Genomic DNA, 21,086 nt, shown 5'->3' on the forward strand with positions numbered 1-21,086 from the left:
CACAGCACGCTGCACTTCAGGCAGCAGGAGTTCAGCGGGGAAGCAGCGGCAAAGCGGGGCGGTATCCGGAGAAACTCATTCAGAGAAGGAGAGCGGGGCACACCAGCACACCAGCAGCCCGGGGCTTGGGAGAGCCTCTTTAGCACGGCTCTGCAGCAAAGCGCTGACAGACAGACACGCAGTTCAGGTTTTTTTTAGGAACGCGGCGCTGCCCGGCAGCCACCCCTCGTGGGCAGCGCCGCCCGGGACGTGCCACGCGGCCGCAGAGCTCCCAGGTGCGCCCTGCCACGCGCCTCGGCCGGGCACAGGAAGGCTCAGGCTTTGGAAAGGCGATCGAAGCCGCCCAGCAGGGGGCTCGGGCCGGGGTTCGTCCACGCCGCGCAGCCGCCGTGCCCGGGGAGCGGGCGACCGTTGCAGGGCGGTGGGCGCGAGGCGGCGGCCGTTGGAGCAAGCGGCGGCTCGTGCCGAGGTAAGGGCGGGAAGGCGGGCGCTGAGGCAGCCTTAGAGGAGCGGAGGCCGCTCGAGGGAAAGCGAAACCAAAAGGGTGGAGGCGGCGGCAAGGAAGGGGCGGGGGGGCCGGGGTTCCCCGCGGCGGGGCTCGGCTCGCTCCTCCCCTCGGCGCCGAGGCGGAGCGGGGCGGCGGCGGGCGGGAAGGCTCGGCGAGCCCCCGTGGCCCTGGCGCCGGGGCAGCGGGCGCGGTAACGGGCTGCGGGTGAGTCAGAGCCGCCCGGGGAGGGCGGGCTGGACATGAGCCACGCCGCCGGGCTGCGAGCGGCGGCCGGAGGCTGAGCAACAAAGAAGTTTCCCCGGCGGCACGGCGGGCGCGGCGCTCCCTCATGCACGCCCCCGGCCGCCATCCCTGGGGCTCTGCCCGGCGGGCGCCCGCCGTCGACCCCAGCGCGGAGCCCCGAGCGGCGCTGCACAGCAGCCCGGAGCTCAGTCGGGCCACGCGGCTCAGCGTGGGGGAGCTGCGCTCCCTCTTCGAGGCGCGCTGCGCCGCCGTCGCCGCCGCCGCCGCCCGGCAGCTGCCCGACCCGGCCAAGCGGGGCTGCCGGCCCCCCAACGGCGTGCTGCCGCCCGTCATCCCGCGCCTCACCGTCACCGCCGAGGAGAGCGAGGAGTCGCAGGGCAGCCCCGAGGCGCCGCCGGCGCACGCGGAGGGCGGCTGGCTGAGGACGGGCGGCTCGCTGCACCTGCAGTCCCGCAGGCTGTCCACCTCCTCGCTCTCCTCCACGGGCTCGTCATCCCTCCTGGAGGACTCGGAGGACGACGTGCTGAGCGACACGGAGGGCAGGAGCCAGGGCATCGTGCACCTGGAGCGCGGCGACGACTCCAACCAGGTAGGGGGCGGCTCGCAGCCGTAGGGCCGGGACGCGCTGCCCGGGGGGCCGGGAGCTCCGTAAACGGGACCGACGGAGGAACTACAGCGACAGCAAGAAAGAAAGAAAGAAAAAGGGGGGAGTGAGGGAAGTAGACTCGTGCCGAACGGCGCTCGGCTCCCCCACCGGTGCCGATCGCCTGGTTGGGGGCCATCGAGCATCCTCGTTTGGAAAGGCTGGTGGTCCGGCTGGGAGGGGGGGGAACTGCGCTTTTCTCCTTGCACACAAACTCTGGGAAACTCCTACCAAGCGTTGCATGATGCGCATTGCAGCTTCTGTTTTCAAAGCACTTCTTGATGTTGGCCCTTTTAAAACCCCATCAGGTGTGCTTGGTTTCCTGTGAAACTGTGCTTGCTGTCCCAGAAATTTTGAGTGGTGTTTTTTTGCTCGTTACTCGGGTCTTTTTGGTTGCTTTGTTTCGTTGTTTGTTCTTTTTTTCTTAATTTTTTTTTTTTTTTTTTTTTCCCACAGCCTCTTTTGTTAGATCTTCAAAATAACATTTTTCCTGGCATTTGCCAGCGGGGTTATTATTATTTTTCTTTTTGTCTCTTCTAGTCCTGGAGTCTGTGGCTGTCAGTTTTTGAGCTGCTTCTTGCTGTGAGCATGACAGGAGATGGGGAGGAGCTTGGATTGGGTAGAATGCATGCTTTTGTCCATCCTGGCAGCAGCGCATTCTTCTCAGTAAATCCTCTCTGTAATTTGGCAGCTTTCATCCATGCAGTGCACTTTTAAAAGCATTTAGTTAGGGTTTTTTTTTTTTTTTCCCCCATGGCCATTAACATGTATTTGCCTGATTGTCTGTAATGGGCTTCTTGGGGGTTTGTAAGTGAAGTACATTGCTTTAGCAAATTCTTCCTCCTACCTTTACTGAGACCATAACTTAAATTGTTGTTCTACTGCCAACCTACTGGCACTCTATTGTTCTCAAGCAGAACATATGTTTTGAAAAAAATACATATGCAAGAAGTAATGCTAGTTGTTCGGATACCTCCAGCTGGACCTTTCTCATGCTAATTGTGGGTTTACTACTTTAGAGGACACATAGTACAGGAACTAAAATGTGCGCAATATTGGCTTTGTTTGCATCAACTTGGGGGGAAAAAAGTTTTGTACTTTGTCATGTTGTGTTCCAAGAAACCAGTAATGACGCTTCTTAATTTGTACTTTCTATCCTGATATAGAAACTGGTGTGTGGAGGGAAACAATTGCTACTCTGTCACCATATGCCTTTCTTTTCTAAACTATGTGCTGTGCTAGCAGGGATTTTGTGGAAGTAGCATAAGAACTGGAATTAAAGATGGAAAAGAGCTGTTGGATCCTTTGACTCAACAACGCTGCTATTGCAGTGGGAGAGTGGGTGTGATAATGAGCTACGTGGAGGTAATCCTGGGCTGTACATGTGGTAAATATAGAGCCAGAGTTTACTGGGAATGCTTAAGCTACATGGAGAACTCTGGGATGGCATTGTAGCATCTGTTCACTTGTCTATACACATAAATTAAAGCAAGAGCTGTTTTTCAGGTGAGAAACTGAGCTGCTCTGAGGTTGCTTTTGCATTTTGGAAGTAGTGATATTGTATATAATACTGATTCCTAAATCATTCTTCTGTATCTTTCTCTGTAATTCTACGTGAGTGCATCTAAAGCATACGATGTAAGTGGATGTGAATGCTATTAATTTAATCTGAATTATAGGAAGTGTCTAGGCACTGTGAGAAATTGGAAAACGCTCTTTTCATCTTTTAATGGCAAGAAAAGAAAACTTCTTAACTGAAAAAAAGCTTTATGGATCACTCATAGATGAATAAAAATTGCCATATAAGAAATATTTTAAACTGAAAGAATGTCCTCTTCATTTAGGTGTATGAGAAATTGAGACCTTGAAAGGTATTGTGAGAATTCAGTCTCATAAAAAGCTTCTTGCAAGTTTCTGAAGTTCAGTGCAGCTTCAGTGTTCTTTAGTTTTTCAGTACTGAAGTATTCACACCTGGTAAAATGTCCTTAAGGCTCAAATTACTTTTCCACACCTGTAGGGATGATGGGATAAACTGCCCCACCAGCAGCCCGCATTCCATGGACACCTGCGTCTGGTTACCATTTGTGCAGCAGGCTGGCAAGCTGGGACTTGTGCCTCGGGCTCTAGAACTGCGGCACTAAGTATCAAAAACTTTGTGATGCTACCTAATAAATTAAGTGAGCTAAATCTTTAACCTGCTCGTTTTGCGCTGGTGTAGTTCATCCCTCCCTCCCTTGCCACAGTACCTCTAAGAGCTTGGATCCCAGGAATCTGCCATTCTTTTTGTAATACACGCTGTTGTTCATCTCAAGTGGCTGCCCTGTGGGCTGGACATTCCTGCAGGTGTCCAGAACACACTGGTTCTTTGGCTGTTGTCTTTTGGTACTCTAAAACTTCCAGCCCTGTGTTCAGTTGTCCAGTCTCTAGAGATACTGTTTCAGTAAAGAAACTGTGAGTAATTAATATGCCAAGTGGAGTAACCTGCTTAGAACCTCTGTGGGTTTGGCTTTACAGGTTGCATCTTTTTCTACTGTAAGTCCTGAGGAAGGATGAGTAGATCTGGTTTGTTGTTTTTTAAATGAAAGGACTAGGACTCAAGGCAGGCATGTTCATATGAGAATAACTAGAAATTTGGGGATAACGAGGGATGCTTTTGTACCTTAAAGGTAAGCTTGCATGTTTTATTCATGTCTATTGCTTTAGCATTATGTATTTTAACAGGTGAAGGTTTATTTTCAGAGAGGAACACAGATTAGAGACTTTCTGCAGGAAATTGCAGTGGAAATGAGCCAGACTTGGTGTTCCCCAGTTCATGGAAAACTGTGACATCTTGAAATTTTCCTTGTATTGGAATTTTCTCCAGTGTTTCTTTGGAAATGATGTAGAGTCTGACACCTTTTGATGTAGCTCAGATCAGGGCTCACAGGACTGCTGCTGAGCTATCGAGCCTCCCAAGTCCTCAGTGCTTCACAGGAACCTTGGAAACTTGCCCAGGTCTTTCAGCTGCAGGAGCAGAAGTTCTGATAGTGTTCCTGTTATCAGGGTTTCAAGGCTTCCATCTGCAGATGCAGAAACTTGAGACCTGAGCTGAAGAAAGCCCTCCCAGGCTTCTTTGCTGAAGGCCTCTCTACTGTTGACCTGGAAGTTTATACTCAGGTGTATCTTCAAAATGTTGTGGGCCCTTGAGCTACCTGTGCAGACCCATAGGGAACAGAAAACTGTGCAAGTTGGCAGGCCTTGAATCCTGGGACAGCAAGCTACGCAGTGCTTTTCCCGACTGCGCCTTGGAAGAATCTCTTCCTGGAAGCTTTCTGGGCAGACAAGGAGCTCCCCGGGAGTGTGAGTGACTCAGTTAAGCATTTCACAGAGTGTTCTGGCATGGATCAATTGGCACATCGTGACAGCAATATGCAATTTTTGCATATTACTGAGTTCCATGTATGGTATGTCCCTGGAATGCTATGGCCCTTAATGAATAGTGAGTTCCTTGGGAATGATGGCTGACCATTACAGTACGGTTCCAGCCTGGCTCTGTAGGGACTTGCCTTTGTTTGTATCTAGAAGGCTGACATTTGAAGGTAAGTCAGCAGGTAGATGTTTCGTCTCATCATCACAAATTCCACACTTCATTTTTCAGTAATAGTGACTTCGGAAACTGAACTGCTCTGGCTCTCCTAAAGGAGGGCTTTTCTGGCAGCAAGGGGTTAGAATTGTGAGAGAAGCTGGTTCTGCTGCTATTGCACGAGCTGACAAAGTTACTATTCCTGCCTGTCTTTGAATTTAAATGGAAAGCATGCCTTTCCTACCCTTGCTTCCCACAATCTGGAAGGTTTATGTATGCAGTTGAATCTTTTGGAGAAAGCTCCATTGGTCCATTTATAGTAATGAAGAGAATACAAGAGATGTATTTTTATCTTTATTGTGTGAACAAGCAATTTTAAGAACTATGTTAAGTCTGGTTAGCGCCTTCTTTGTTGGGACAGAGAGAATTAAAAGTGGCTTTCTCAGAGACGGAATCGCGTGATGATGTACAGCAGTCTTTTCTCCTTTTCATTAGGGTAGTGTTATTTCCTAGATAGAAGCATGCCAGGCAAATCTACTCATTCTCAGAACTGTGACCTGTCATTGCAAATTCCTGCATTGGTAACCATGAGAACAGCTGACAACAGCTCGCTAGAGAAAAAGCAGTGCAGTTCTTACCTGCAGTGATACCAGTTCAGAAACTTTGGGCAATAGCCATTACTTGGTTTTACCTATCTCCTCACTATTACTTTTGATAATAGTGAGCACCTTAAAAATGAACAAACATAGGCACATACACTTAATAAATACAGCCTGAAAGTTTCAAGTGGTTCAGCTGAGGAGTGGGTGTTATGTAAGCTAATGCACTAGAACAGAATTGTTATTTTTAAATGAAGAATGGGAATGAAGGGATGACAGAAGTAAGACTGTTAATGGGTTTTTAGCCTACTTTCAAAGGAAAGAAAGATTGTGTAATCACTGTATCAATTTAATTTTAACAACTTCAATAGAATTCAGCTGACTTTGACAATGAGGTAAGCATCCCAAAGTTTTCTTCATAAGTTCTGTAAAGTTCCGTGAACATCATCCTCTGGGTGAAGAATACAAGCTCCAGATAAGAGATGTGGAACTGTGAGGTGCAGTGGAGGGTTTATGACACAAGCTCATGGAGCGCAGTGACAAGCTGTTGTTAATTTGAGAAGGGTGCAGGGCAGTAGGCTAGTAGTTCAGTAGACACCAGCCTCCATTAATTTGCTAGTTGTGGAACAGCTAATTTTAACAGCATTTCATGATATTTTTTAAAAATAATGATTTATAATAACAGACTTGCTACTGACATCTTCCTGTTACGTAGTAAACAAATACGAGTGAATGGTTCTGTGTTGCTCTGTTATTGGGCCTCAACTCTGAACTGGGAGACCTCTCAATTTTAGGACAGCTTGTTCTCCACTGTACTCTCAAATGGTGGAATATCCAAACATCAGCAGTATCAGTTTTAGCAGCAACTGTTCATTAGTAATGTAGTGATGTAGGAAGTGACTGGGCTCTTAGTCAAATCAGTTGGAAAGCAACTAAGTCTTATGAGTTAAGCCTTTCTCACCCTACATACATCTCATACACTGGCTTAGAGGTTACAGAAATCTTTTCTTTTGAATGAAACCCACTGTTAGTTTTCTTTTCTTTTTTTTTTTTTTTTTTGTATTTTAAATAATGCGGCTTGAGTATGCAGTTTAAAATTGGAAGAGCTCTGTTATAATTTTTTTCTTAACGGACCTGTTGGATTAAGCATGCTATAGAAGGTTCTCTGTATGTGCTCTTCTCCAGTTCTGAGCTCCTCATAATGCTTATTGCTCCTAGAAGTAGTGATAGCTCCTCATCATCAGGTGATGTGCTCATATTTGAAGAAGTTGCTTTTAATCAGAATCTTCTCAGCTTATTGTCAACTCGGCAGAGTTGAAGACTTAGTTGTGAAAGCCCATGCAGGCAGGACAGGGGGTAAAAGCAGCAGCTGTGACAGTAGTTTAGGAATTTAACATGCCTGTGTGTATTCTGGGGGTTTGTCACTGTTAACCCATTAAAATGGTTGGAGGCTGAATTGCTTTTATTGAACAGGCAGTAGGCAAAGCAAGTATCGCAGACAAGGAATAACCTCTCCACTCACATCTAAGATTTATTCTAAATAGAGAGTGCTCAAGTGAAACAATTTGGCTAACAAATGTAAACAAAAACAACAAAATGAGGCAGTTTAATGCAGTGTTCTGGTAGCTGAGAATACCCCTTATATTTATGTAGTGCTGTGGTGTTTGTTTTCGGATTGACCGAGAGAAGAACTAAGGCTTATCAGCCGCGCTTCACTTTGTGATGGTTATCTATAAATATGATGGCAGAAAAAGCAACGTTGTCCTTTCACATCTTGCAAGCAAAGAGCAAACTTATCCTATGTATAGCCCAGTATAATCCTGCTCTCTCTTCTTTCTGTGTCAGTGTCGTTTCTGAAGAGGAAGGGGGTTGAGGCAGAAAGAGTTAACTTGTCAGTTCTCGTTAATTTGGATCTTGCTCAGTGTGGGTTTAGATTTCATTTTTAAACTGCTTTTCTCAGCCTTCTCTACTAACAGAGCTTCCCCTAAAGATCTTTAGTTCGACAAGATGGCATTGTCAGTCCACTCTGTAGCACGCTGGGGAAAAATACCATTAAGAAAAGCAGGAGTGAATCTCTATTGCTTTATTCTGTACAGCTCAAAAGCAGTAGGAAAAGTGAAGGATAGGGGGAGAGGCGCTCTCTCACTCCTTCCAGTGTCAGACTAGCATTCCACTGGAATGTTGTTATTTACAGTGCTTGACTGATTTATACTCTATAGCAATGGAGAATACTTTAGGGAATAACATGTAACAAGCAGCATTTGCATGTGCTTTTATATCTGCAAACTCTGAACTTCCCATGAGGAATGGAATTTTCCTTTCCTTTATAAAAAGTCTCACTTCTCAGGCTGGTGAGACTGACAGAAAACTACATTAAACCCATCGTGCCTGGCTACTATTGCCTGTTGCCAAACTTTCCAGTCCTTGGCAAGCTTGGGAAAACATTAACCAAAGACTATTTAGCAGCTCATTTGAAGCAATATCATAGACCTGGCACAATCCAAATTCAGAGCCTGGGACAGAATCTCTGAGCCAGTTGGTGATTGTAGGAAGCATAACACAGACACTGCTTTGTGGGAGCTTGGCTTAATCCCAGAATCCAGGAACGCTCCTTAACTATGGGCTGAAATATCAAAGTGAGGTGGCACAATGAACACAAACTCTTTAAGTTGTTTACCCAAACCCACTGATACCACCTCTATTTCACTCGCATTCAGTTTTAGTCTACTTCATCAGCCTTCATCACCCATGTTTGAGCAACCTTGATAAGAAAGGCACGGTCATGGTGATAAGAGCAGGTATAGATGTATGGATGTCTGTGTGTAATTGGTATTGATGTCTGCATGATTCATCATCAGTCCACTGAATGAGTTACCTGATTAACCGGAACCTGGGATGATGCTGAACTGTGTGAGTAAGAAAGTTGGTGATGATGGAATAACTTGCTTTTTGCTGTGAGGCATCAAAGGTGAATGCAAGCTACTATAGACTTGATAACTGTTTCATATGCTAAGTGATATCTCCTGCTAAATTATATTGAGCATTCATAGAGAATGCTTTTGTTTTCTAGTGATGGTAGGAAATCAGCATTCATCATCAGTAAAGCTGATTCTGTCCTTGACTTTCTTCCACATCCTAACATGCAGTGACCCTGCCTTACCTATAGCTGCCCTCATTACTCTGAGCTTCAACAGAGAACGTAGATTTTTGTTGTGGTGTTTTTTCAAGAAGCTCTGAGTAGTTAAGAACACTGCAGTGGCTCTTCAGTTATGTTCACAGTGGGCAGTATGTCATATCTGTGCTGTATTTTATGCTTGTTTCCTGCAATGGAATGCTGAACTGAATGTAGATGTCTAATTCTCCTCTTTGTACCGGTGCTTCTCAAAGTCTGGGGCTCGGCTGTTAGCTGTGGTCAGCCACCCCAGCCTTCAGTGGAGCCTGAAGGGACTCAGCTGTGCATGAGGCAGCTTTGCCCAGGCCGGGAGGGCCATCTCCCACAGATCCTTTCCATGCACAGCACTCCTACAGGCATCCTCTTTAGCACAAGCATGTTAAACGCAGCACTCATCTCCAGTGCTCTGTGCAGCACACGTGGTGGAAAGGCAGTGAGGATGAAAAGTTGTCATATGTCAGCGCCTGCCATTGCTCAAACATGTTCAGATGCAGCATTACAATTGCACTAGAACATTGATGTCTTTCCAGCTCAAAACTGAGCACTCCAAATAAATCTGTGTGTATATATATGGAATTTATCATCTTGATGTTAGCTCTCATCCTCAATGCACAGCTTACAATACCGTCTCTAATTATATAATAATGTACTGTAATTGCAATACCTTCAGTGTAAATGCACAATGCCTGATTGTATAACAAGCAGATTTTCCTAGCTCTGGCCTTCTTGGCATCACCATTTTTACTTAATATACTGGAAATCTACTGTAAAAGCAGTTAATGAGTTTTACGTGGTACTTCCACCGTGTTACTTCATCGCTGCAGTAACAGCACTTTTGAAATTTTAATGAATTTATTTTCACAATCTGTTGCGCAAACTACTTTAGTCATCTCTTTTAGGGAAAATACTGAAGGAAGGCTACGTTAGTGCAGAAAAATATCAGCTAAATTTGAAGCCAAATTTGAGATGTCATTTTTTTGCTTTTCTAATACCTATTGTTATTGAATGCTGTTGAGCAGTGTTGGAGCTGTGGAAGGTGCTGACGTGTGACTGATGTTTCACCCTCGCTTCCTTTGCACAGCGGGTGCTGCACAGTGCACTAGAGGTGACTGCTGCAGGATGCCCTCGGGAGCACTGAACTTGGAGAGGACCTTCAGGCTCTGGGGAGATGGCCCTCTTGTCCTGGGCAAAGCTAGGACCCAGCTGCCTGGTGCACAGTTGAGCTTCACTGTGTCTGAGGAGTCCTCACAGTTGAGCTCCATCAGTCCCTTCTGCGTGCTATGCCCACAGTTTTCACAGATGTAATTTCCCAAGTCTAACAAGTAATTAGTGCATAAGAAGTTGAGGTTTTTACAATTTGTTAGATTTGGTCAAGTTGGCTTTTGCTTTTCCAGTGGTTTGCTCCTGCTTGGAATGCTTTCCTCTTGCCAGAATTAAATTCTCTTCCTCGAGATTCAAGGCTAACAAAATTCTCACAGGATTCATCAGTGGTGTGATCAAAAAGTATCCTTTTTCTGGTGTTGGAGACAACTGAACTTTTTTTGTGGGAAATGTTCAGACTGAAGCAATCTTTTTTTGTTGTTGTTCTTTGATGCATACAAATTAGAGCAATTCTCAGGAGAATGAGGCATACTGAAGCAGTCTTGTGCTTTTAGCAGCACAGGAAATCTGGGTTCTGAGACCCTAGTCTTCTGAAACAGGCAGAGCTAGAGCAAAAGTTAAAAGGTGGTCTCTGTGCGTTTCACTATCACTGTACGCTCACATGGTGCTGTGGTGGGATAAAATCTGTGTGAACGGTGTTTGTGCATGCAGATTGGCTGTTCGTTATCTTTTTGTGGGGTTTGAGTGGGTTGTTGGCTAAGTGCACTTGACCTGAATGTTGTAATCATGATAAGCTTTGCTTGCTGTGAGCTCCTTCCTCAGCCCTTCCCACCCATGTGTGTTCTGTAGGAACAGCAGTGCTGGCTCCGCAAAGGGTCAGCGTTGCACAGAGGAGAACGTAATCTGAAGAAACTAGGAAACCTTCCTACGCTCCAGCTTTCACTTCTTGTAGCACAAAATGCTGAGTGTCAGAATTTCGGACTGATAACTGAATACGGTCTGTATAATCTTGCTCTGTGGAATTCAGATAAGCAGTGTTTTTGCCTTCCTTGTGCTGATCTAGATAGACAAAACAATTAAATCACAAGGCCCTTTTGGCCAGATCCTGCCATTTTTGAAGTCCTATGAGGGATTTTTAAGGTGAGGCTTCCTGACTTCTAGGGGCTTATGTCTATCATTTGCATGTCACGCCACCATAGCTACCAAAAGCACTCAGCAGAAACAGTTAGGAAGCTGTATTTTAAATATGTTATGAGAAGCTGGCACTCCAGAGACTGGCCTTGACGATCTGCGTGAATTTCTGCAATAATCAGGGTCATGTAACAGCTTCATGTTTTTTTTTTTTTCCCCTGAAGTTTATAGTAAGACCAAAGAGAATACGCATCTGACTTCAGCAGCGAGATCAGGGAGAGAGGACATCCCGTGCCAGTAGCACTGTGCTGTTTGTGCTGATGTTGGTTATTGTCAGGTTCTGTGCCTGTGTCCACTCTGGCACAGAAGCTGCTGCTGCTTCCAGATTTCACAAGGCTGGTGCAGGTAGCTGTCTGTGCAGGATAGAGGACCATAGCTTGCAATTCTGTTTCTAGGAACCAATAGTATGGAATTCTTAAGGTTTATGGGTTGGGTTTTTGTGCCTCTTAAAGTTTGGGTAGATAAATGATCTATATATAAACTAGGCTGTTTATTTTGTTAGCTCCTTAAGAACTGGCAGTTGACGTCTGTGCTTCTAAAGAAGGTGATCTCCAGGATCTTGATTGTGAATGCATTTGTTTACCTTCAGGGCAGAGGAAACATACTGTGTGCAACACTGACTATTGTTCAGACACCCACAAATCTTCAGTACTCAGATGCCTTCTTTCAGTCTTGAGTCACTGCTGCTTATGTAAGGTCTGAATTCAACTCCTTTTCTTAATTCTATGCTATGGAAATTAAAATTTTAAATAATCCCTTGTCTACTGGGACTACCTGCTACTGATACGGAGGAGGACTTCAACTTGCCTTGTGCTCTTCTGTTAACAGAAATTGTTTTGATCCTGTAGTTTTGCTCAAGGTGAAGTCATCCTCTTCCCCAGATTCCTTACATATTTCCAGTGCTGATTGGAGGCAGTAAGAATTTTGCTGGTCTTAGGTTTGCTCCAAAAGCTAACAACTATCTTGTGACCCAGAAGGACCTCTTGCTCCCCACCTTCGCCAAATTCTGCATTGTTCTCACCTCCTATTTGTGGGCTCTATCTTTCCTAACACGCTGGTCTTACTTGTGTTTTCACACAAACACAAATAGGAATGTGGTGGTGGTGTTTTTTTTTGTTTATTCAAAAACTTATTTCAATGCAGTGGTTTGGAATAATCCCACAGTTACTGCAATAGAGCTCAGTTACTGGAGCGGTCGCTGAAGGATGTAGTTTTCCCCTAGGTAAATGCCACACCCCACTGAGTAACAGTGTCCTATCGCATGTTGACACTTGCATTCCATTCCAAGGGGTGGGCCTGTTTGAACAGTGGAGTGTATGATAGGAGAAGCAGCAACTGTTCATGATTCTTTAGAGGAAAATGGAAGTGCGAGTTCAGAGGCAGCAAAGGAGGAGAGGGAAGAGTACTGGACTTTGTTTTGTGATTAGAAGAGCAGATGGCAAACTGCTACCAGTACGTCTGATCTGTTTTAACATGACGTGTTTTTAGGCTCTGACAATGCTTTTCGCTTAACGCTGTTCGGCTTCTTACTTGACTCTCGCATGCCTTAGTTGAGTGCCTATAATACAGTTTACAAGCATTAATTACTTACATCATTCAGCAGTGTTCTGAAATATAGCTATTATAGTTGTCGGAGCTGCAGCAGACAAAGGGCACTTCTCTGCACTAAGATGCCGTAGTGAGATGGCAGTTTTATCTCTTGCAAATGAGTGTCTGACACTTCAGGATACTGTAAGCTGAATTACTGTGGTGGGAAAGCAAGAAGTTGTATTTAAACACACTTGGAAAAATAAATGTCTCTCAAAAATGCCTTTCTGTGTAAAGCAATGAATCATTAAGGTTGGAAAAGACCTCGAAGATCATCCAGTTCTATCATTCACCTGCCACCAGCACTGCCCACTAAGCCATGATGCTCCATAGCTAGCACAACTGTATGTGAGCATGCATGCATATAGTTTTGCAAGCCTTGATTTGCAGATGAATCTTGGTGTCAGGGACTTAATGTTTCTGTAACAAATGCATCAGAATTTTTTTACGACATGGAAGTAAAGCGAAGAGAAGGGTCAGGTTATCCTTATTTGGTGTTCTGCAGGACATAAGTATCTCTTCGCCATTGATAGTTAACTTTTTTGGTGCCCGTGACTAGAATTCCTTTAAAAGTATTGCAGCTCAATGACACTGGGATCAACCCAGTTCTATCTTGGTCCTCCATGACTAAACTAGACTGTGGTTTGCAGATATGTCAAGGCAATTTGAGTTTCCCTTGTTGAAGGTTGTTTTTGCTGATGCCCCTGGAAAGCTCTTTTCTGGTATCTCACTAGAATGTCTTATTTTTGTTGGAAATTAAAGCTATTTGTTTGTGTTCATTCCAGTAGACGTGGATAACAACTGGCTGTCCTTGTGCTCTCTGTTTCCTATAGGGAAAAATGAATTATGGTGCAATTGTTTTCCATAATTAGAGTGTTAGGACCCATATAGATCACTCATTCCCATAAGGCAGAATCTCAGAGTTGTATGGGGTACAGCTTTTGTGGCCCACATGTGAGGACATACAGTAGCATGATAACATCACAGGATATATTTCACTAAACCGAGCTGTTAGGGTAAAGAAGGGAGAAGTCTTTGACCAGTTATTAGAAGGCAAATCATTACTATCAGGCCAACTGCGAAATTGTGGCCAATGTGTGTAGGGTGAATGAGAAATTTTAATAAAGGATTTCCATCTTTTCTCTTTGTTCAAACTTCCGTGGATAGTGAATTCTTGAGGTGATAAACTGGTGGTGAACGTAGGCTGGACTTGCAGGCTAGAGCTGTGTTTCTAAGTTAGCCTGCATCACCGTAGCAAATGGGATGAAATGTGTGCTCAGCTTCCTTCCCAAGTACTTGGAGCTCAATTGGGGCAGATTAGTTTCTTGAAGTTATTTCCTGGCTTCTTGCCTGAATGCAGTCTGTCTTGATGTTATACAGAAACCATACCTGACTTGCACTTGTACAACCTTGGATTTGAGGTTCAGTTGAGGCACAAATGAGAATTTTCTATGCCTTGACAAATTGTGCATTTGTTTTAAGCTGGATGTCTTGGTCTGTGTATGAAGATGTGTGGGTGCGTTAGGGTTTAAAATATTCCAAACAGGATGAATATTTGGGAACTGATAATTATGCTACCACTCTAATAGGATGTTAAGCTCTTTTTTTTTTTTTAATCCAAGGAGTGTGGTTTTTCTAGATGTCCTTGTCTCATGACTGATGTCAATCAGTGACCCACGACTAGCAGAGGATTAATGGAGGATGGTCAAAGAATTCTCAAGTTGCCTAACTGGCATAGAAAGCTTCTGAGGAATTAAACTGCAGTTGTTGTGGAGGTTAAGAAAGATTTCTTTCCTTCTGCCACACCATCTGCCAAAGTGATATTTGATTTACCATGAAATTATTCTTGATGATGGACAGCTTAGATAAATTTCTAGTGTCTGCGCTCTGAAAGCAAATCAGCTTTCCAATAGTGAGGAAATTTCCGTGTACTTCTTGAACAATGATGTTTCAGTTTCCAGCAAGACTGGTGTTCTGACAGAACATCTCTCATTCAGTTTCGCCCAGCAGGGAGAGGTAGCAGAACTCTGTCCTATTGGAGAACTTCCAGAGCAAAGCGCAAACTGTGGAGGTGGAGATAATGGCCATGGCATAATGGCCATGGCAATCTCATCCCTCAGAACAGCAAATGTTTACCTTTTATTATTTCAGTTAATGAGATTGCCCCTTTAAAAATAGGCTTCTACAAAGTGCCTGTGATAAAGTAAACAAAACCCATCTAATTCCTTTGGCTTTTGGCCTGGGAGTGACACACAGACAGTAGATATCTTAGTTAATGAACAGAAGCAAAATGCAATTGCTATGGAATAGTCAGCTGACTGTGGCTCTTGGTGCTGTTTACAGACTGGCAAGCAATGCTTTCACTGTGTTGCACCGCTTTCTGATTTGGAGAGGGCATCTCTTGGATTTAGAAGCAGAATCCAGCTGTGAAGTGGGTTGTGTGTAATTTTGCGCTCCGTGTAATTCAGTGCTCTGATTCTGTCCAACAATTCCTCTTGCTTTCGCTTTTTCTTTTAGCCCAGAGATTACAGATATCATACAAATTTACTGAGGGTAGCAAGCCAAAGAATATATGCATCTCACTGCATAAGGCATGGCGAGGCATGACAGAGAAGAAAATGCAGGAACCTGAGGCTTCAGTCTTGCAGCTTTGTTTCTGCTTATTGCATTAAGTGTTTCTCATGACTCTGAAGAATTAGCTCAGCCCATCTTGCCTGTGGTACAAACAGGAAATGAAAACCTTGCAGTTGGAGGATACACCTGCCAAGTGCTGCTTTAAGCAGCTGTGGCCATTACCCATGGTTGAGTGCAAAACCGGAAGAGTCGAGGGCTGCGTACAGGCTGAGCGTTGCTTTTCAGAGCTCTGGAGGCTGGATGGTGAAAGAAGCAGAGATGAAGGTGTAGTCACACTTTGCCTGGCAGCCTGTCTGGAAGTGCTAATCGGGAAGTCGCTCATGTAGCATGCAAACTGCTGTTTTTGAGGAGCGTGTGTTCTCCCTTGCTGTTGATCACTGGTCTCCCAGCTCCAGTTGGCACTTGGATGCAGCAGGAAGCTCTGCTGTGTGAGAAAGAGCACGTGTTAGTTCCTTGTGGGCTGTGCTGACTAAGTGGGTACGAGGGTGGTCAAGGTTCCCGAGGAGTTTGGTGTGTGGAGATTGCTCTCTAATTTCCTTAAGCAGTGTAACAGCATCCTAGATTACGTTCCTGAAATGGCAGTTGACAGCATTTGAAGTAGCACAGCTGCCCTGATGGAAGACCAACTGCAGTGATTTGGACAAATTGTCAGTTGATGTTGGTTTGCATGGTGCTTCTGACAGTCTGAAGAATGGATGATGCTGTTGCTTATCAGCACACGACATGGACATTTTCAAGCAGGCACTCAGCACTCTGGACTCTTGAGTTGAGCAAGCTGTGGTGCGCATTACCACTGAGCAACATTTTGTTTTCAGACCTAAATACCCATCTATGTGGTGATGAATATTTGCATCTGGGAGTGCTGTGCAGAGTCGTGTTTATTGTGTGTGTCAGAAACCTGGTCATAGCACAGTGACAAGAAAAGGTGAACCATGGTGTGCGGGGCTAAGTCATTTGCTGTAAAAGCATAACCCCGTCTTGGGAGCTAAATCAAGTGGTGCACTCAAACTTAGTTTTAATGGATTGTGTGTGTGTACTTATACCTTCCTGTCTGGACTTGCTTGGGAAGCATTCTTCTTGCTGGCTTGCTCTTTCACCTCCCACCCATTGAGATCTTTGTCTTGATTCGTGATTCATGTCTGATTCAGACACGTGGGTAGTAGACTTGGCAGCAAGAATCTCCTTAGTTTGAGGATTCCAGAAGCCTTTAATGAGGGGCAAAAGCACAGAAACTAGTTGCTGAACATATAAACCAAGTGTCACATATGGTAGAACCGGGTTTATTGTTTGGGGACTTTTTTTTTTTTTTTTTTCCAGTTATGGGCAAATCTTGCACCTTAAATCCCTGCACAGAATTTGTGTGGGTACTGAACAACAAATAAGGAAAAATTACAGATATTCCTCGACTTGTCTGCTGCAGTATGATGCCTTGTTAGGTCTTTTAATTTTTTTCTTCAAATACTGCCTAATCCCAAGCCTAGGAGGTTTTATGGTCTGGATGATAACAAGTGGTAATGAAATTCTGGTGAGAAAAGCTTTTGCTAAATGCCTCAGATATTTTCAAGTGTGCATGTCTGTCTATAGTATTTAATGAACAAAAAAAACAAGGATAGCTTACATTACATTACATTAGCTGCTTACATTAGGCATGAAAGCATTGATTGCTTCAGGATCTGAATCTGACTGAATCAGCTGCCTGCCTTTTCAGGTCTGCAAATACAACTATACCAAGCCTTGAACTGAAAGAAATCAAAACCAGGATCCCTCAGGAGACAAGCTCTGCAGCTGTAATGATCTCCTGTTGCTCAGTAGCTTTCATTACTTACATTTTTTTGGATAAGTTATCATTCAAATCCTCAGACCACTCCATGAAATGAAACTATATGGCTGGCTGTCCCGGAGCGTCACATTCTTGAAGCAGAGAAATCCCTCAGTCTTTGGTGCTGACAGCTGTGATTGTGCACCTTGGGCGACCTCGTTGGTTTGTGGGGGATTATGCTGATGATGACTTGTCTTGGTAGAACATTGTGATTCATTGTTAAAGTGTAATCCTTTTTAGATTGTTATTATAGAACTGTAGTTATTGATTGCATTCTCACAGGAAGCATGTCTAAGTAAAGGGTAATTAACTAGACTAGTAATTATCTTGATTGTTGTCCACTCAGAATGATTTCATAAAGAAGCAGGTAGTGCTGCAGTGAGACAGATGAAAACAGCATTTTTTAGGCTAGCCTTAGTTTATTGCAATATGGCTAGTAGCATTGGATCTATTTCAAGCTCTTTGTATACAAGTTGCTCCAGTGTATCAGGTGAAAGCCACTGAAAACAAAACAACATATTAATTTTATTTTCTAAATTGAATGAAGTAGTTGGGTGCAACAGCATGAAGAATTAAGCAAACAAAACTAGCTTTTGAGCAAACTGCAGTTTTTATAAACTAAGGGGAGTGGAACAGTAAAGGATTATGTAGATTATTAACTTGGTTTTAAAAACCTCAGGACCCTAAGTTTGTAAGTAGATATATATGCTTATGTAAGCAAAACAATCACTGAAACACACTGAGCTCAGAGGGAACAGGTCTGTAACAGGAGCTTTTTGCAGGACTAGTCTACCACTTGTTCACACAGATACTTCTGAGAGTTCTGTGTAGCCGTATTGACTTTGTGACGATCTATTATGTGACTCCGAGTAATGGGGTCCTACCGTGTGACCCAGAAAGGAAGAAGTAATGGAAGGGAAAATCATGGAGGAAAGGTGAGCCACTGGGAATGAATAGTACGGTACATGGGAAGTCAGAGCTGACTCCCTGCCTAGCAGCACTTCTTTCGGCCTAGGGCCCACTATCTGAAAGGTGGTTTCAGCTGATGCATTCTCAGGTGTTGCTTTTCCAGTCACCGCTGTTATGGTTACTCTGTACTTTAAGAGACTGGCACCCATCCATTACCTCACGTGCTTGTCAAGCTTGCTGGTTTGCACTGAGTTGGCTGGGACTGCCAGGCAACGTATTGCTTAGTGCTTTTGTGATTTGGGTGCATGGATCTTAGAGAATTATTTTGGAATGTGTAGCAACCTTCTGATGATTATATTTTTTTATATTCTTTCGAAGTCCCTGTGGATGATCCTTGTTCCATCTGGGTGTTGGTGAAACACTGAGTAGGCAGTGGCATCTGCAATACAGATCACATTTCAGCCCCCATGTCCCAGAGCTGCAGAATTTAGCTTAAATGGTGCAAAGACTTTAAGAGAATGGTAGATGATGATAACTGACGATTAAGTACTCTGTCTTTATAGCCTCTTAAGAAAAATTATAATGAAATTTCTCACTATCCTTTTGTTTCTTGCTGTCATAATAGCTCTTTGTAGGCTTGCGTAGGCTTTGTACTAGAGCGAAGAAAAAAGGCAGCAGGATCTTAGGTAAAGAAACTACTGAAATTGTCCTGGAAAAAGGTTGCGGAGGTTGTTGTTAACTACTGTGTAGCAGAATTTCCATGAAAATCTACCAGATCAAGCAAGAAACTACTACTTTGCCTTGCTGATGATAGAAAAATGAACGTAGGGATTCTATTAAATTTACTATTTCAGTTTACTTCTGTTCTTTAACTCACTGTAGTTTCAAATAACGAGCTAGGATTATTAGAGATGATGGTTTTTTTTTTTTTTTTTTTTTTTTTTTTAAAATCTTCCTTTCCCCTGCCCTCCCATCCCTATTAGTTTAGATGTAGTTGGTATTTATAAATGTTATTTGTTTCAATTAGGACCCTGTTCTGCAAATTCCTGCTCACACTACCTGCTTGTCAGTGCTTGCCTCAGGGTAGTTACAAGTGTGGTAGCTGTTGGCAGAACTTAGCCATTTGTTTTTGTTTTCTCTTTTAAGAGAGAGATTTTATTTTTCCATCAAACAGGTTCAAGTCTCTGTCATCTGTACCCTCGGGTCAGAATAGATCTGTCCCTGGGATATTTGGTATTTCAGTGAGAGGCTTGAGTTGTTCTATACAGCCCTTAAAACAGCTTCAAAAAAGAACAAAAAACCCCAACCCTAAACAGATAAAGGAATACTCTCAGTGGATTCCACTTAACCTATTCAGTGAGCTGAATATGTTATATATTATTATATTAGTGTGTGTGTGTGTGTGTGTGTGTGTGTGTGTGTGTGTGTGTGTGTGTGTGTATAATGCAGTGTTATAGTTGTTCTCCTGAAACAGTGGGAGGATTTCAGGGGAGCAGATTAGGTCTTTGGGCACTCAGACCTGATCCAAAACCCCTCAGTATATGAGCCTGCTCCCAGTAAGTGTAGTGGGTTTTGCTAAGCCATATCCTACTGGTGTCTTGAGGCAGGATTGTGATGGCTGTGCTTCTGCATAGTAGTAATGTATGAAACTGTGCTCTGATAATGACAACAGACCTCTGGGGGAAGCTGTACTCCCAGGAATCAATGGCTCCAAGTTGCTGTTAATCTTTAATTCTTAATGGGATAGGTGAGATGGCAACAGTGAACTCTGCCTGGGGTTGAATAGTCTGGAAAACTTCATCTTCCCTGTGTGCGTATATGTGTGTGTGCATATATATATGTATGCTTCAGTGCTGTGCTTCAAATTCAGTGATTCAAAAGTGCAGTCCAGTGCTGTTGCACAGATTAACGTCAGGCACCACAGCACAATACTTTGAATGCCTTGTGGCTCTGTTACAGGGATTGGTTCTTCCATTATCTTCCACAGCATTTTTGCTCTATTGCTACCTAGCTGCTGTTCTAGTGGCACAGCCTGTCACGTGCTCTTTAGCAGAATACTAGCTGTTGTCCTCTTCAGCATCCCACATCTTTCATTACAGCATCTTTTAGTTTGTGTGTGTGTACGCATGTATGGATGTGTTAGTTACAGTTCACACTGAGTAACTTATATGCTGAATCTAAGAATGTTAACATTTTGCACCTTTGCCTTTTGGAATGCTTTTTTTTTTAATTGGAAAACCCTTAAGTACATTAATCTTGAGGCATTCAGACAATCCTCATACGTAGATCTAAATTTTCCCTGTACATACATAAGTAGCATAGAACACTGAATGGGAATCTAGAAAAAATGAGGCCTAGAGAAATCCAGCCAAAGTAGAAGATCAAGGAAAACTGAGCAGAAATGTAGAAGAAAGGGGGCTGAAGGAGATAAGGGCTGTGAATACACATGGGCAATAGCATTAGTCCTAGTCCTATTGCAGCATGAGGCAGTGATTTGAAAAACAGATATCATCACTAACAAAGAGGAAGATCTTGCTTTAGAAATAGATGTGAGAAAGATTCCTCCTACAGCAGGCACACAGAGTTTTCATCTTCCCACTCACGCCACTGCTCCAACAGCCTGCAGCCCTGTTTGCATCCTCAGTTGAGTGGGGTTGGAGACTGAAAGTTGCAGTTCAGCAAATGTACTTTTGCCTACCGCTGCTCGGGACAGCATGCCCCACTGGTATGGGGCTGAAAGTGATCTTTTCCCACCTAGCTCCAGTCTCCCGCTTCCTTGTTTTAGGGGAAAAAGGGTTGTGAGTAGATATATAATAAAGAATAAAATAAAAAATTGTCAGCACTTCTTATTGCGTGAGTACCTTAAGCATCTTCATCCCAGGCAGCTGTAACCTAAGCAGTCACATTTCCCTTGGAGCTGAAGTTGAATTTGGCCCATTGTCTCTCCTTCACACCCACAGCACAAATAAAAGCTGCAGCTTTTGAGGGCTGGGTGGGAGGGAGGAGGTGGGAAAGCCACTAGAGTGTGGTGTTGCATTGACAGCTGACATGTATTCCTTGGAAACCTGTGCTTCTCATCACTTCTGGATATAGCAGTATGACACATCATTGGGAGACA

General features: G+C 44.0%; 1 protein-coding gene across 1 annotated transcript in view; it reads left to right on the plus strand.

Annotated features, from left to right (window-relative positions):
• Positions 1 to 836: 836 nt before the first annotated feature.
• ITPKA (inositol-trisphosphate 3-kinase A) overlaps positions 837 to 21,086 on the plus strand; it is a gene marked incomplete at both ends in the record, with an annotated part of 33,659 nt that continues 13,409 nt past the window's right edge. Inside the window, one exon of the mRNA XM_079536844.1 lies at positions 837 to 1,340. Within this exon, the coding sequence (XP_079392970.1) occupies positions 837 to 1,340 (504 nt within the window). The remainder of the gene's footprint in view (positions 1,341 to 21,086) is intronic.

The sequence above is a fragment of the Tetrao urogallus genome (assembly GCF_951394365.1).
Source record: "Tetrao urogallus genome assembly, chromosome: 6".
Lineage (NCBI taxonomy): Eukaryota > Metazoa > Chordata > Aves > Galliformes > Phasianidae > Tetrao > Tetrao urogallus.